Below are 13,140 nucleotides of genomic sequence, written 5' to 3'. Positions count from 1 at the left end.
TTGAAATTAATTATTTAAAAATCATACACAGTGATTCTTTTGGATTTTTTTTTCTCATAGTTGAGATATATCTCTGATCAAAAGTACATATTTTCATTCTTTGTGGAAAAAAAAAAGTTGTGTATTAAATACTTATTTCCCCACTGTATATATCTTAGAATATGCTAGTGATTTTTTAAATACTAAATTTAATGCTTACATTTGCAGTATCTACTGTTTTAAACCTGCAGTAGATATTCACACAAGCTGTTCCCTTTCTTGGTGTATCTGGAGCCCAGGGTTTTTTCTTTGAGCTCCTTCTGAAAACTGCCTACTGTAATCCCTGATCATGAATCCTTAACTCCCTGAGCAAACTGGAACTAAATGCGGCCACAGATTCATGGTACGAAAATGCCACAGTGTACGCCTCGGTCTTCTAGAGTTGCTACTAAATCTCATCTGTTATCTTTGAAAACCTAAGCTGTTGCTTCTATGCCTCATCTGCAGTGTCTTATATTGGAGTCAACTGTGTAATTTAAAAGTACTTCTTTTTGAGTGCAGGTCTGTATGACAGTACAAGGAAATGTCACAAAGCATGGGTGGAATCATAATGTGCTTTGCTGCTGAATGTACTCTGTTAAGCTGAAAAAGCCCCAGTGTACCTGCTGTTTACTCATTTAAAACACAATGTTGGCTTGCTCTGCATTCATTATAGGGCATTTTATTGCTTAAGTGAAAACTGTCGCATACAAGTTTATCTCAATAAAGTTGAATATAGCTGAAAACTTAATTCATTTCAGCAATAAAAAAAAGAGAGGCATATATTCTACAGTTATTCTCATTATGTGTAGGGACATGTATTTCAACTAGTTATTTCTGATGATTTAATGATCATGGCTCAGAGCAAAATAACGTCCAAGTTAAGTTTCTCAGGACATTTGAATGTTATATAAGATCAACAGAGATTTTAATACAGAGATATTTATGAATATGGTTTTGTGTGGTGGCTCTTGACCAGCTGATTCTAGCAGCGGCCAAGATTGTGTGAATCTTAACCAATCTCTTTCAAGAGCATCAGCCACTTTCAGATTATCCATCATTCTTACTTTCATGAACTCCATGTGTTAATGTCACATCTTGTGATTAACAGAAAAATCCTGAAATAGAGTGGGATGGTGAGATAGACTCACTATTTTAGGAAATAGTAATAAACCTGGAACAACCATGAACTGTAAGGAGTAATGGAAACTAATGGGATATGAAGTGCACAGAGATGAGACAACATCATAAGATCCTCAAAGAAATACATTGATTAGCAGAATCTGATTATGATAACATGTTCTGCATGGGACACAACTTTACCTTTATTTAAACTATGCCCTTTGGTTCCTTTATTTAAACTATGCCCTTTGGTTCCACAATCTCAGTTGGATATAAAAGCCTAAACATTCCTTGATCTCTGCAAATTGCCTTGCACTATTTAAAAGAACAAAGCCATGTGTAATAATTCTGATTTAAAACCTTTTTTCTATTTCTCTTTTATAATCTTGTGCTTTTCTAAGAGTTGACTTGGGTTTTCATTGGCTTTAAGCCATAATCATCAAAATTAACAGACGTAGCAGCTTGTAATATATTGATGTATTACTTTCACTTTTTAACTGAAATACTGAAATAAAATAACTTTCCAATTAAAAACAGAAGAATTATCAAATTATTAGTCACAATAAAAGTTATTGAGGTACAAAGAATATTTTAAAAAGAGAAGCGTAAAAATGCTCCAAATAAGGCATTGAAAACTTCACTCGTCTTTGTAACATGGTGGCGATAATGCCATGGTTTAAGATTATTTTTGTTGCATTTGGGCCAGGATGGGTTTCCATAATTAATAGGACAATGAATTATGAATGAAAACACCAAATTCTGAAGGAAAATGTCAGGACATCTGTTTGTAAAGAGAAACTTAAGAAAAAGTAGGTCATGCAGCAAGACAACCTGAGAACAGTACTTGTTATTGTTATGTACCATCTTTTGTGCAGTTATTTTTACGCAAGAATAAAAAAATATCTACTTTCATTTTAAATACATATAAGACTAAGAAAAAATGATGAAGGTGAACAAGAAATAAAAGGCTCAACACTAGTGTTTCAATATTTAATTACAAGATAAATTGAAGCAAGTTACAAATTCAGTGGGGCACTGTGGTTGAGTGGAGGGAGATGCTTTAAAATGGGGCCAATCCTGCTCTGTTGCACCAGTTTTGGCCTTGTTTATTAAATATATAGAAGAGTAGGTCTGGTGCATCAACATGAATTAAAGATGGGTTAGTGGTACTGATTTCAGATCTATTTTTGCTTGCAAAGTATTGCATACATAAAAATTTCATGTTTTTTTTTTATCTTCGTCTTGCAGGTTTTCAGGGAAAAAATTGCGAAATTGACATAGACGCCTGTTCCCTACCAGACACTGTGTGTCATTCAAGAACTCAGTGTTTGGACCTTCCTTATGGCCTTGAATACACCTGCCGTATACCCTGCCCTACAAATCTTCAGGTACAGTTTTTTGTCAGTCTGGCTTACCAAAATTATTTCTATTTACTAAATACAATAACGAGCAAGATGATCTATATTCACTTTTTTTTTTTTAACTTTCCTTTGATCTGGAAATAGACATACATTCTTTAGTATTTGGTTGAGTTAACCTCCAATGTGTGCAATAGTTTGCTGGAATTTTCCCCCATTCCTTTTGACAGAACTGCTGTAGCAGTCAGGTTTGTAGGCCATTATGCTCATTATGTGCCCGTTCAGCTATGGGCACAAATTATCTTTAGGATTGCGATCAAGGCTTTTTGATGGACAACAAACCCTAATTATGAATCTTTAACTTCTAAAGCAAACTTCTTGATAAGCAGTGTTGTAAGTAATTTGATTGTATGCTTCTGCCCAATATGTTTTTAAAATATTTTTTTTTTGACAAAGCTGTTCCTTCCTGGGTGATGGCTCAAGATGTTATTTCAATATCTTCACATAATGTCATCTCCACATGATGCCGTCTCTTTTGTGAATGTCAGTCCTTCATGTGCTTTACAGCTGGAATGGAGCTCTCGCTCTTTTCTCCAACAATGTTCATTATGGTCACTTCTGTTTTGGTTTTAGCAAACCACAGGACATGTCACTAAATACTAAAGTTTTTCCATTAGGGAATTTACAAACTGTAATCTGTTTTTTATTTTCTTTTGGAGTAATGTCTGCTTTGTCGCTTTGTGGCGTTTCAGCCCATGTTGATACAGGCCTTTTTTTTTCACTTTCAATGCCATTATTACTAGCGTCAGTGTGATTTTCTTCTTCTGTTTGGGAGTTGAAATAGTCTCAATATTTTGGACCAAGACTTGTCATCTTTGGGACACAGCACAGCTCTCTTTTTCTATATTAGATCAATGGCTGGACATTTATATTCTGTTTATACTTGTATCTAATGTTTATAAGAACAGATGACCCTTCCACCTACAAGGATCTCTGAATTGTACTCAGCAATGAAACAGGCTTGTGGAGAACCACAATTTTACTGCCTGATTTCTTACAATTTTCCAATAATTTTTATTATTACGTTTTACATTAGTCCACAAATATATGTATGTGATTCTGATCAATTGAAAAAGTAAAATCAGAACCCTTTTTTTTAATGTAATTTACCTCACATTTTACATATTTATGTGTGATTCCATTAATACAGCTTCAATACTACTGTTTTCTGAAGAACAGTGACACCATGAAATTTTTTATCTAAATATCTTAGATAACAGTTTTATCAACAATTAACAACACATTCTGTAATTAACTATTACTGTAATTATTAACTGAGTCATTTGACAAAGGATCAACATTTCATTTCATAACTAAATAATTAGGAAATGTCTTTATATTCTACTGACTGAAACCTAAAAACTCACACATAATCTTGAACCTCTGAACTAAGTCTTAAAACACATTTAACTTTGATTGTTATTTCCGATCTTAAAATTTCTTAACATTTCATTTTCAGATCAAAATGATGGCACATTTTTTTTAGACAATCTTAAAAAAAGACCAAGCTTGACTTGTGTAATTGCCAGGATGTTTACACTGTATCTGTATAATGGATGGAGCTTTACTCTCTATTACTTTATTTGAATGAGTGCCGTAGAATATTGACAGCATCACATGCATTTTTGCATGTGATGCTTTGTTGTGTGTTAGTTACTGAACTGATCATTTGCATCAATAAAAAGTCTCTCTTCAGCAGATGAACTATTCCAAAGGACAGATGGGGATGGTCACCTGCTGTGGAGCAAGGCTTGCCTTGGCTCTTGTACATCATAGGCTCTTGTACATCATAGGCCATGATGACTGTATTAAAACCGTGTCCCATAAGGCTCTTCTTCCTTTGCCCCTTTGTTTCCCCTGTCCATAAATGCAGCTCCTAACCTCATGTCTGCTTTGTTACAAGGAGCTCTCAGGAGCTTTAGCTCTCAATGACCATTGATCTTGTCTTGTAGGACATGATGTAGATGCCACCTGGAATACAGAGTGAAGCCCTATATAAAGCGGGAATCAGTATTCATGAGTGTGTCATGTGGCTGTAATGAAGCTCATTTTCACTGAGCCAGGAGCAAGAAATGATTAGGTTTTTCTTTGTGAAAAATAGCTTATGATTCTGACCAGAATGAGCTCAGTTCAATCTGTGACATTAATGTAAAAAAAAGAAAGAAGGAAAGCTTTCATTTGCATCTATGATTTAATGACACATGTGCTTGATTAATTCATCTTTTATCAACAGCCGTGTGCCCATGGAGGCCGCTGTGTGCTGAATAATGCCAGCAGCTACATGTGCATCTGTGCACATGGTTGGTCTGGTCAGAACTGCCGCATAAATGTCAACGATTGTGTCCAACACTGGTGTCAAAATGGAGCCACTTGTGTGGACGAGATTGATGGTTACAGGTAAGTTTCCGAGTCTTGATTGTCTCCGGGTCATTCTGGCACCAGAATGTCAATGATTTTAAAAGCTGTGACATTTACTGCGCTCCCTTTAGGGTTGAGAGAAATCTTCTAGCTCACTCTGCTATTAAGAAATTCTCTTTAATCTGTTTCCAGTTGCCTTTGTCCCAGTGGATACACAGGGGTCTACTGTGAGCAGGACATTGATTACTGTGTCGACAGTCGCTGCTCTGAACATGGTGTTTGCCTGGACCAGCGGTATAACTTCACCTGCCGATGCATGCTGGGATATGAGGGGCCGCTGTGTGATGTGGAAGCAAATGAGTGCAACAGCTTCCCCTGCTCTAACGGCGCCACCTGTGAGGACCTAATCAGTGATTATCGGTGCCACTGTCCCCCGGGGTTTGAGGGTATGAGACCATCTGATATGAATCTGAGCCCATTTTGCAGCTATTAATACAGCTGCTAGCTGAAGTGTCGGGCTTTGTTGTGTAGCCTTCGTTGTTAAGCTAAAAACGAAACTTTTAAAACAAATGTTCAGTATTTGGCAAAATTCACCAGTATAAAACATGCTAAATGTATTTCTAAATACAATCCCACATATACAAGTAATAAGTAAAGTAAAGAATTTAACCAATTAAATTTGGGAATTTTGATATTTTATCTGACCTTACAATTTCTTCTTTGATAATCCTAATTTCCTAATGTTTTCTGGCTAATTTTATTTAAAAAATTTTTGTATTTCCATAATATTTCACTGAAATATATATTTTCTAATGTGAATACATTTATTTTGTGATGTAAAAGTCTTTAATAATTAATTGCTTTTGTCCCTCCTGACAAACAAGGAATAAAAGTAGGCCCATTTGCTAAAAGGACAGCACTTATTCCCATTCAATAGCAAAAGTTGAAGAATACATAGATCTTTAATAATTTATCATTGATTCCTCTATAGATCATCCTGAGTCATTGGCCTTCACTTTTGTTTTTTTCAGCTTGTTCCTTGGAATCTAAGCTTGGGGACTGAAATTGCAATGGAAGATGGCAAATTTTGTGTCCGCTGAACCATTTCTGTTGTTTTTGCATATATTTTGGATAATTAGCTTACTAAAAGACCCAAAGGTGACCCATGTTCAGCTTACTGGGAGACTGAACCACATGCTTTATTCAAAATCAGTTTTTTATTTATTTATTTATTTATTTATTTATTTATTTATTTATTTATTTATTTATTTATTTTTCCAGAGAGGTCATGTTACTATGGTACCCAGTGATATTGGAAGAGAAACAGAGCCAACATAATTAACAGTAGACATGAAGTAGTTTTCCATATATCATTTTTTGTGATACTAATCCCAAGAGAAATGTTTCTTGCCAAATGGCTTTATTGCCAAACAGTCCAAAGGGCTTGACAAATCTCCCTTTTTGGTATGTGAATCTCTTGGATCTTGGTGGCATGTTGCGGGGCGATAATGCAATGCTTTATACTGATTCATCTCAGAGAAGAAGAGGAGGGGGGAAAAAAAACAAACAAAAAGAAAGATGAAATTGATTTCTCACAAGATTATCAATGTAGTTTTTGTATTCCAGTTGTCCTAGAAATAAACCCACAATGAGAAAAATGCAGCTCTCCCACCCCCCACTCAGTTTCTTTAAAACAAGCTTTGTTTTTGTTTATCCTACTTCTCCTCATGATCTGACCTGTCGCTTTCTTTATCTGCTGTGTGTTCGGACTGGAACTACTAATGTCCCTGCCGGGGCGCAGTGCCAACATTTGCACAGAAATCTGGGCAGCATGTCCACAGAGACCCCTAGCGGACCCTAGAGCGTCGACACAGTTGGTGAAATTTACGTCACACAGGCTTTGTGGTTGAACGAACAGCAGATCTGACTGGGAGATATAAATAAGGCTTTGGTCTCATCTGAAAGCCGATAGTTTGTGTTACAGTCCAGCTGTAGTAAAACCCACATGTTTACATTTAGAAAAGCTACACAGAGAAGGCTCTTCCAAATAACCAGTTGGCATGTAAATACAGTCTAATGATTGCTATGGAGATCTGGTAACATGACTACCCTAGGGGCCACTCATTGCTGCAGAGCTTTGTAGATTTATATTGACTCCATTACTGTCTTAATTACTTTGCACATTGGCTGATCAACATTAAAAAAATGCATGTCAGAAAAAATGCTTTTGTTTACTACGGAAAATGTACTTCTTAACATTGAACTTTTGAATAAATTCACCCAAGGGTATTGGCATTTTGCCACTATGACCCTGTGTACTTGGATTTTTCTGATTTTTTTAAAATGTGAGATTATGCAGCTACAATAACTTTCAATGCTCTGTGTGCATGTTTATCGGGAGTTCCATTGAATGTGGCTAGTAGTCGACCCAAGGTTAGTTACATGTATTTTCATCCAATATAAAGGGTCATATTGGCAAAAATGCCACCTTTGCTCCAGTTAAGATTGCAGACAGAAAAGCAGCGCCCCATGGCTCAAAGAGAACCAAGAGTTCTGAAATACTGCTAGAGGCCAAAGCTGGTGGAGCTTTAAATTTTGTTAGCGAAATCATTAATCTATTCCATATCAAACGTTTGCCTCGAGGATACTAAAACTGAGGTTGCACCACTTATGCATACATACATGCATACGCTTCAGCATAATGAATACATAATCATTTAACTAGATTTCAATTCAGTGCGATCAGAGTTGATCAGCTGTTCTCCTTCAGTTCATTTTGTGGGTGAAATTATCTTTTTTTTTCTTGTAGGTTTTCTGAATATTGTAGTTCTGGAAACAGAACAACTTTTTTTTAATTTCCAAAGCAGCAACAGGGAAATAAGTTCCTCCACAACACCTTTTAGCTGTGTTTCCTTGATCATCAACTAGAGCTTATTAATTTATCTGCCTTTATTCTGTAGGAAGGACGTGCTCTCAGAATGTAAATGATTGTTGGTCGCAGCCTTGTCTAAATGGAGGCTCATGTGTGGATCTGATAAATGACTACATTTGTCACTGTCCTCTTGGTAAGTAGCGCGCACTTGTGCATTATTGAGGATGTTTACAAAAATACTCCGCTATTAATTATCAGTGACTGTACCTCGGGAATACATGAAAGGTTTATTCCTATTACAAATTGTTTGTTTTCTTTGATAGTGTTTCGCGTTTTGTCAAGAATGCACTTCCAAATATAGCAAAGAAACAATGGATCGTTTAGTCTGGTCTTTTCAGTTTGAATGCAAGCTTTTAGTAGAGCTCCATGTAAGGAAAATAGAAGCAATAAATCTTTATTACAGATTGCAGATAGAAAGAAAAACTCTTGGAATAAAAGTAAGAATCAATGTCCGTGTTTACCGTTTGTTTAAAACACCGACTTCAGACACGGTCTATATATATGGGCTATGACAAAGGGAGGTGTTGCTTTTCTTTGTGTGGATCTGGTTTTATTTTAACTTATCGTAATAAAATATTTGATGACTACTGGATTGAACATGTCATGCTGCAATGGCCAATCCATATGCTGCTGTATATGTGGTGTCACAATATGTTGCAAACAGCAAGACTCAGAATTCAGAAACAATGATCTGAGAACCACTGTCTATTCTGGGGTGTGATAATTAGTTTCAAGATTTTGAAGATTTGTTTAAATCAAGGTTTTGTGCATTGTGTTATTAACTAGACTAAGTTGACTTTTTTTTCTCTCTCTTTTTTTGATTATCGATAAACAATGTTCTTACAGTATGCAGCTCCTGCTACACAGGTTTTTTTTTTTTTTTTAGTTTTTAGAAAACGTAAAATGCATCTCAGGACCCCAGTAACTAATCTACTTTCAGTATTTTCTGCCTCTTGTTTAAATTAGATTTTGGCAGAAACAGAACACCAATGTGTGAGCAAAGCTCCCATTACTGTTTTAATTTCAGTGACAGATTTATAAACAGGTGTTTTTGATCTCCTTTGTCCTTTTCAGAAATCCAATTAGATAAATGCTCTGCCAGGTTTACACACTTCTCCCTGCAAAACATACACAGAATGAGACGGACAGAAAAAAAACAACTTTTTTTTTCAGTATTCTGCTATTTATGTATTTTCATCATTTGTATTTTTTTTTCACTAATTATTTTTTTCTCTTTTAATCATTTCCTTTGCAACTTTATCAGACACCAACACATTTCCCACAGGAGTTCAACAAAGATTGTCCATCTCAATTTCTTAATTTGTACTTTAGTGTCAAAATTGTAAATTCCTCTTCCACCAGTGTATTAATTGGGAATCTTGTTTGTTAGTATTTATTTATTATTTAGTATTATTTTTGACAAAAGCACAAGTCATATAATAAAGATGTTGCACATTCAGAGATGATATTCTACATACTGTGGTTGTAAATGGTGGTTAATTGAAGCTGCTGTTTTCTTGCTATAATTTGGAATCATTCTGACCATTTTCTTCTGGCATCTCACATCAACTTTTGTTCTTAAAACTGTAGATTTTTTTTCTCTGTTAGACCATTCCCTGTAAACTTGAGAAAGGATCAGGATATTTTTTTAAACTTAACACCAATCCAGGTGACAATAAGCACCTTCCATGTTCAAAGTTAGTTAAACTCCATTTCTTCCCCAGTCTATCGCTTGCTTTGAATTTCAGCAGATTGTCTAGATGGCTAAATGCAATGACTTACTGCAGTATGTTTTTCTGTTTGTGTGAACTAATTATTTTAGTTAACACAATTAGCTAATTTAACAAGTTAGCTAATAAGGCAGTATATAGTTGTATCAGCCAAATTTGGTAATATGCTCTAGGTAAGAAATAAAATGATCAAAAATGAGTATATTGTAGCAGGATATGGTCTCAAAAAACAAGCTTGTCTGGCAGTATCAGTACTCCGATCTGAATTCAGCTTTCAAATTAACACCAGGCCTTTAAACCATTTAAATAAATCAAACTTCATATCTGGCAGCAATCTGAATTTGCTGAAAAAGTCAAAAGGGCAATTCTTATTTCGAACCTCCTTCTCTTTTGCACTAAACCACTAGCAGCTGTCTGATAGAGAAGGGAGGTCCCATTTGGAGATGGTGACACTGTAAAAGTGACATTCCTTCATGCAACATTAACCTCAAAGTGAATTGCATGCACAATTGGTTATTAAACACTTCTGAAACACCCTGTTGGAGGCAATAGCTGTCCATTAACTAGTCAAGGCAACACATAATCTAATGGGAAAAGGGTAACTGGAAGGTCATCAAACATCTAGATAGATGTGATGATGTAAAGTAAGCTCCTCTGGACTTGGGTTCCAATGTGATAAATACTAAGCTAACTTAAAGATAAATGTACCCATAACTTATTGCAACAGTTTTCTTTTTAAATGGACTCCAGTTTTCAAGCACTCACAGCATGCAAGCAAAAGTAATAATGCACAAACTTTAGAGGAAGTAAAATGAGAATAAGGGAACAATATGTATTGTACATATTTCCAGCCACTTTCATACATAAAGAAATAAAAAAAAAAGATTGTTGTGGCATTGCAAATATTCTTATTTTGTTTCACAGCAGAGTATCTAACTATTCTGTCTGTAAGGTGTTCATTGTGTTTATCAGCGAGACAGTGGCAGCTGATTTTTGCAAATTGCACTCTGTAGCACCACCCCGAAGGTAAAGGTCTAAACAGTGTGTGTCCAAGATGTGTGGGGTCTGCAGAGATGTTAGCTGCCATTTTCCTTTTCTTGACATTAGAGCTGTTCAAGTCCTGGATGTAAGAAGTCATATGAAGTCTCTTGACAGCTAGGGAGCCCAACATTGCACATATGTACTTCATGAGGTTTTCGTCCATCTGATTTGTATAGATTTATGTTGACTTTAGCTGTTAGAATCATTCATTTTAGTTAGAGCTCATCAAGCAGATTTTCTTTTGTCTGAATTAGGATTTTTGCTTTTGTAAACTGCTCATTTCAATTTTAGCCAATGTTGATTTGTCTTCAAGGCTACAATTAAAACAATTTGATCTTTTAAAACTACGACAAAAACATGAACAAACTACATGTTAAATTCTCCCAATTCAATAACAATAGCACCCAATGTGTAATTTATCCCAAAACAAAATTATTTGGGTTTGTCACTATTTAAAATTGCAGATAATTTACTCACTTGAATAAAAACACAATATACATTGATGTAGTGCTGTCTGTGTAAAGATTCTATATTGCGATTTTAAATTCAAATACGTAAAACAAACCAGAGTAGTCTATTTAAGTTAGATTAATGATCAATCATTCTGTCTCTGTGCTTTATTTATAACTTTAGATATTGACGTTGGGATCAGTTGGTGACATGCAGACGTGCAGCCTGTGTGCTAGATAAATTTGATGTAGATCAGTCTGATATGGTGAGCTGTTGTCAATGATTTTACTCAACTGGCATACTGCATAGCAGGTGGATTGAAAAAGGAAGGAATCAATACTATTAATCTGCTGAGAATAGATAAAGCCATACAACTATGAAGATGAGCTGCTGGTCTATATGTTTTTTTTTTAATGTTTATTAATTCACTTTACCTGGGGTTGATTCTCACGTCTTAACATGATATTTTTTATATCTATGCTTCCAGGGTTTAAAGGAAAAGATTGCTCTGTGGATATTGACCTTTGCTCATTTGGACTATGCAGCGAACACACATTAATATGCAGCGAGAGCCGGGATGGGCAGAATGTCTCTTGCACATGTGAAAAAGGTGAGTGAGACCTTTAACAGGGGTGAATAGTGAGAGGGAGAGTGTGTTGTAGAGTCATGTGGTGAGTGTGTGTATTTTTGATCTCTGAAGGCTTGACAAAGATGACTTGACTGTACTGAAAAGATAAGGTGATCTAAAGGACAAACGGTAGCTTCAGGGAGTATTAATTTGGCAACATTTTTTCATTGTTTTCACAAGATTCTATAATTCACTCTTTGTAGAACAAAAAAACTGCCGATTCACAAAAAATTATAATTCTCTGTATAAGCAGTTGCATTCGGACAGGTGTGTTTTAATTTCTTTCAGAGAGGATGAGTCTCATCAGTTGCCGAAAGAAAGTATTCAGAAGTGAGTGGGTTAGACTTGAATGAAGCTTTGCAGAGTGTCTAGACTCCATGATAAAAGGAGCCCTTCATGTTGAACTACGTCCACATGCACCGGGAATCATGGCGCTCATTTCTGGATGCTGTCAGCCTGCTGGAACTAAAAACATTTTTCCTACCACGCCAAGCATAATTCACTCTGGAACAGCTAGAGACTCTCTTTTCAAACGGATGGCTATTGCATAGAAGTTCATGTAATGCAATCAATAACTGTAACATCATTACTCCTGTTGCATTTATGCTTGGCATATGTCAGAATGAAGGATTGTGAGTGATTTCTTATGTAAATGAAAGCAACCTCCACTATGCTGCATTTCCCAGATCACTTCTCAAGGGTAAACTTTCAATTGCTGTCTTGTTTAGATGTCTCTTGTCAGCGGCCTTGGCATCCGGATTATCAACTTTAATCCTTGTCTGTCTAAATTGCAGCTAGCTGGTCCTAAGTTTTGTTTTTATTCTATATGCTGTATAAAAATATTTAGACTGGGTAGAATGCATAATAGTGAAGTGGAAGGAACAAGAGATGTGGTTTTTAATTTTTTTTTCCATTAAGTACAATAAATGCATTTCTCAGGGGACACGGTACTCACCATTGGTGATGGCAGCATCATGCTTTGGGGATACTTTTATTCAGAGGATAAAGAGAAAAGTAGTTAAAGTTAATGTAATGGATGGACCACTTTTCAGGCCAATCCTGGAGAAAGACCTCTTCAATTCTTCAAAAGACTTGAGATTGCAGACCTTATGTCAGGGCAACAACCTTAAATATTGACCCTTTAAGAGTTAAGAGCAAAATATATTTAGGTGTTAGAGTGGTGCAGTAAAATCCCAGAACTAAGTTCAATTGAGACTTAAATTGTAGCACAGTTTGATACAGACTAACTTTTTCCAGTCTTACTCAACTTGAACCACTTTCCTTTGAAGATGCAAAAATGTGTCTCTCTAAATATGCAAAGCAGGTAGAGACGTACTCTGAAAGAAATGCAGCTGCAATTTCAGTCAAATGTGACTCATGAATTATTGACTTGGGTTCTGATTACTCATTTATTTTTCTCACCTTTGTATTGTTAATAATTGA

The 13,140-nt window shown here is 35.7% G+C and overlaps 1 protein-coding gene across 3 annotated transcripts in view; it reads left to right on the top strand.

Annotated features, from left to right (window-relative positions):
• eys (eyes shut homolog) overlaps positions 1-13,140 on the top strand; it is a 175,276-nt gene that overhangs the window by 33,081 nt on the left and 129,055 nt on the right. For all 3 annotated transcript variants that reach the window (XM_017309078.1, XM_017309076.1, XM_008429846.1), the window contains exons 9-13: positions 2,389-2,528; positions 4,792-4,955; positions 5,109-5,362; positions 7,877-7,981; positions 11,557-11,679. In XM_017309078.1, the coding sequence (XP_017164567.1) occupies positions 2,389-2,528; positions 4,792-4,955; positions 5,109-5,362; positions 7,877-7,981; positions 11,557-11,679 (786 nt within the window). The remainder of the gene's footprint in view (positions 1-2,388; positions 2,529-4,791; positions 4,956-5,108; positions 5,363-7,876; positions 7,982-11,556; positions 11,680-13,140) is intronic.

Source organism: Poecilia reticulata, linkage group LG15 (genome assembly GCF_000633615.1).
Source record: "Poecilia reticulata strain Guanapo linkage group LG15, Guppy_female_1.0+MT, whole genome shotgun sequence".
Lineage (NCBI taxonomy): Eukaryota > Metazoa > Chordata > Actinopteri > Cyprinodontiformes > Poeciliidae > Poecilia > Poecilia reticulata.
This window is presented reverse-complemented; position numbering and strand designations above follow the sequence as displayed.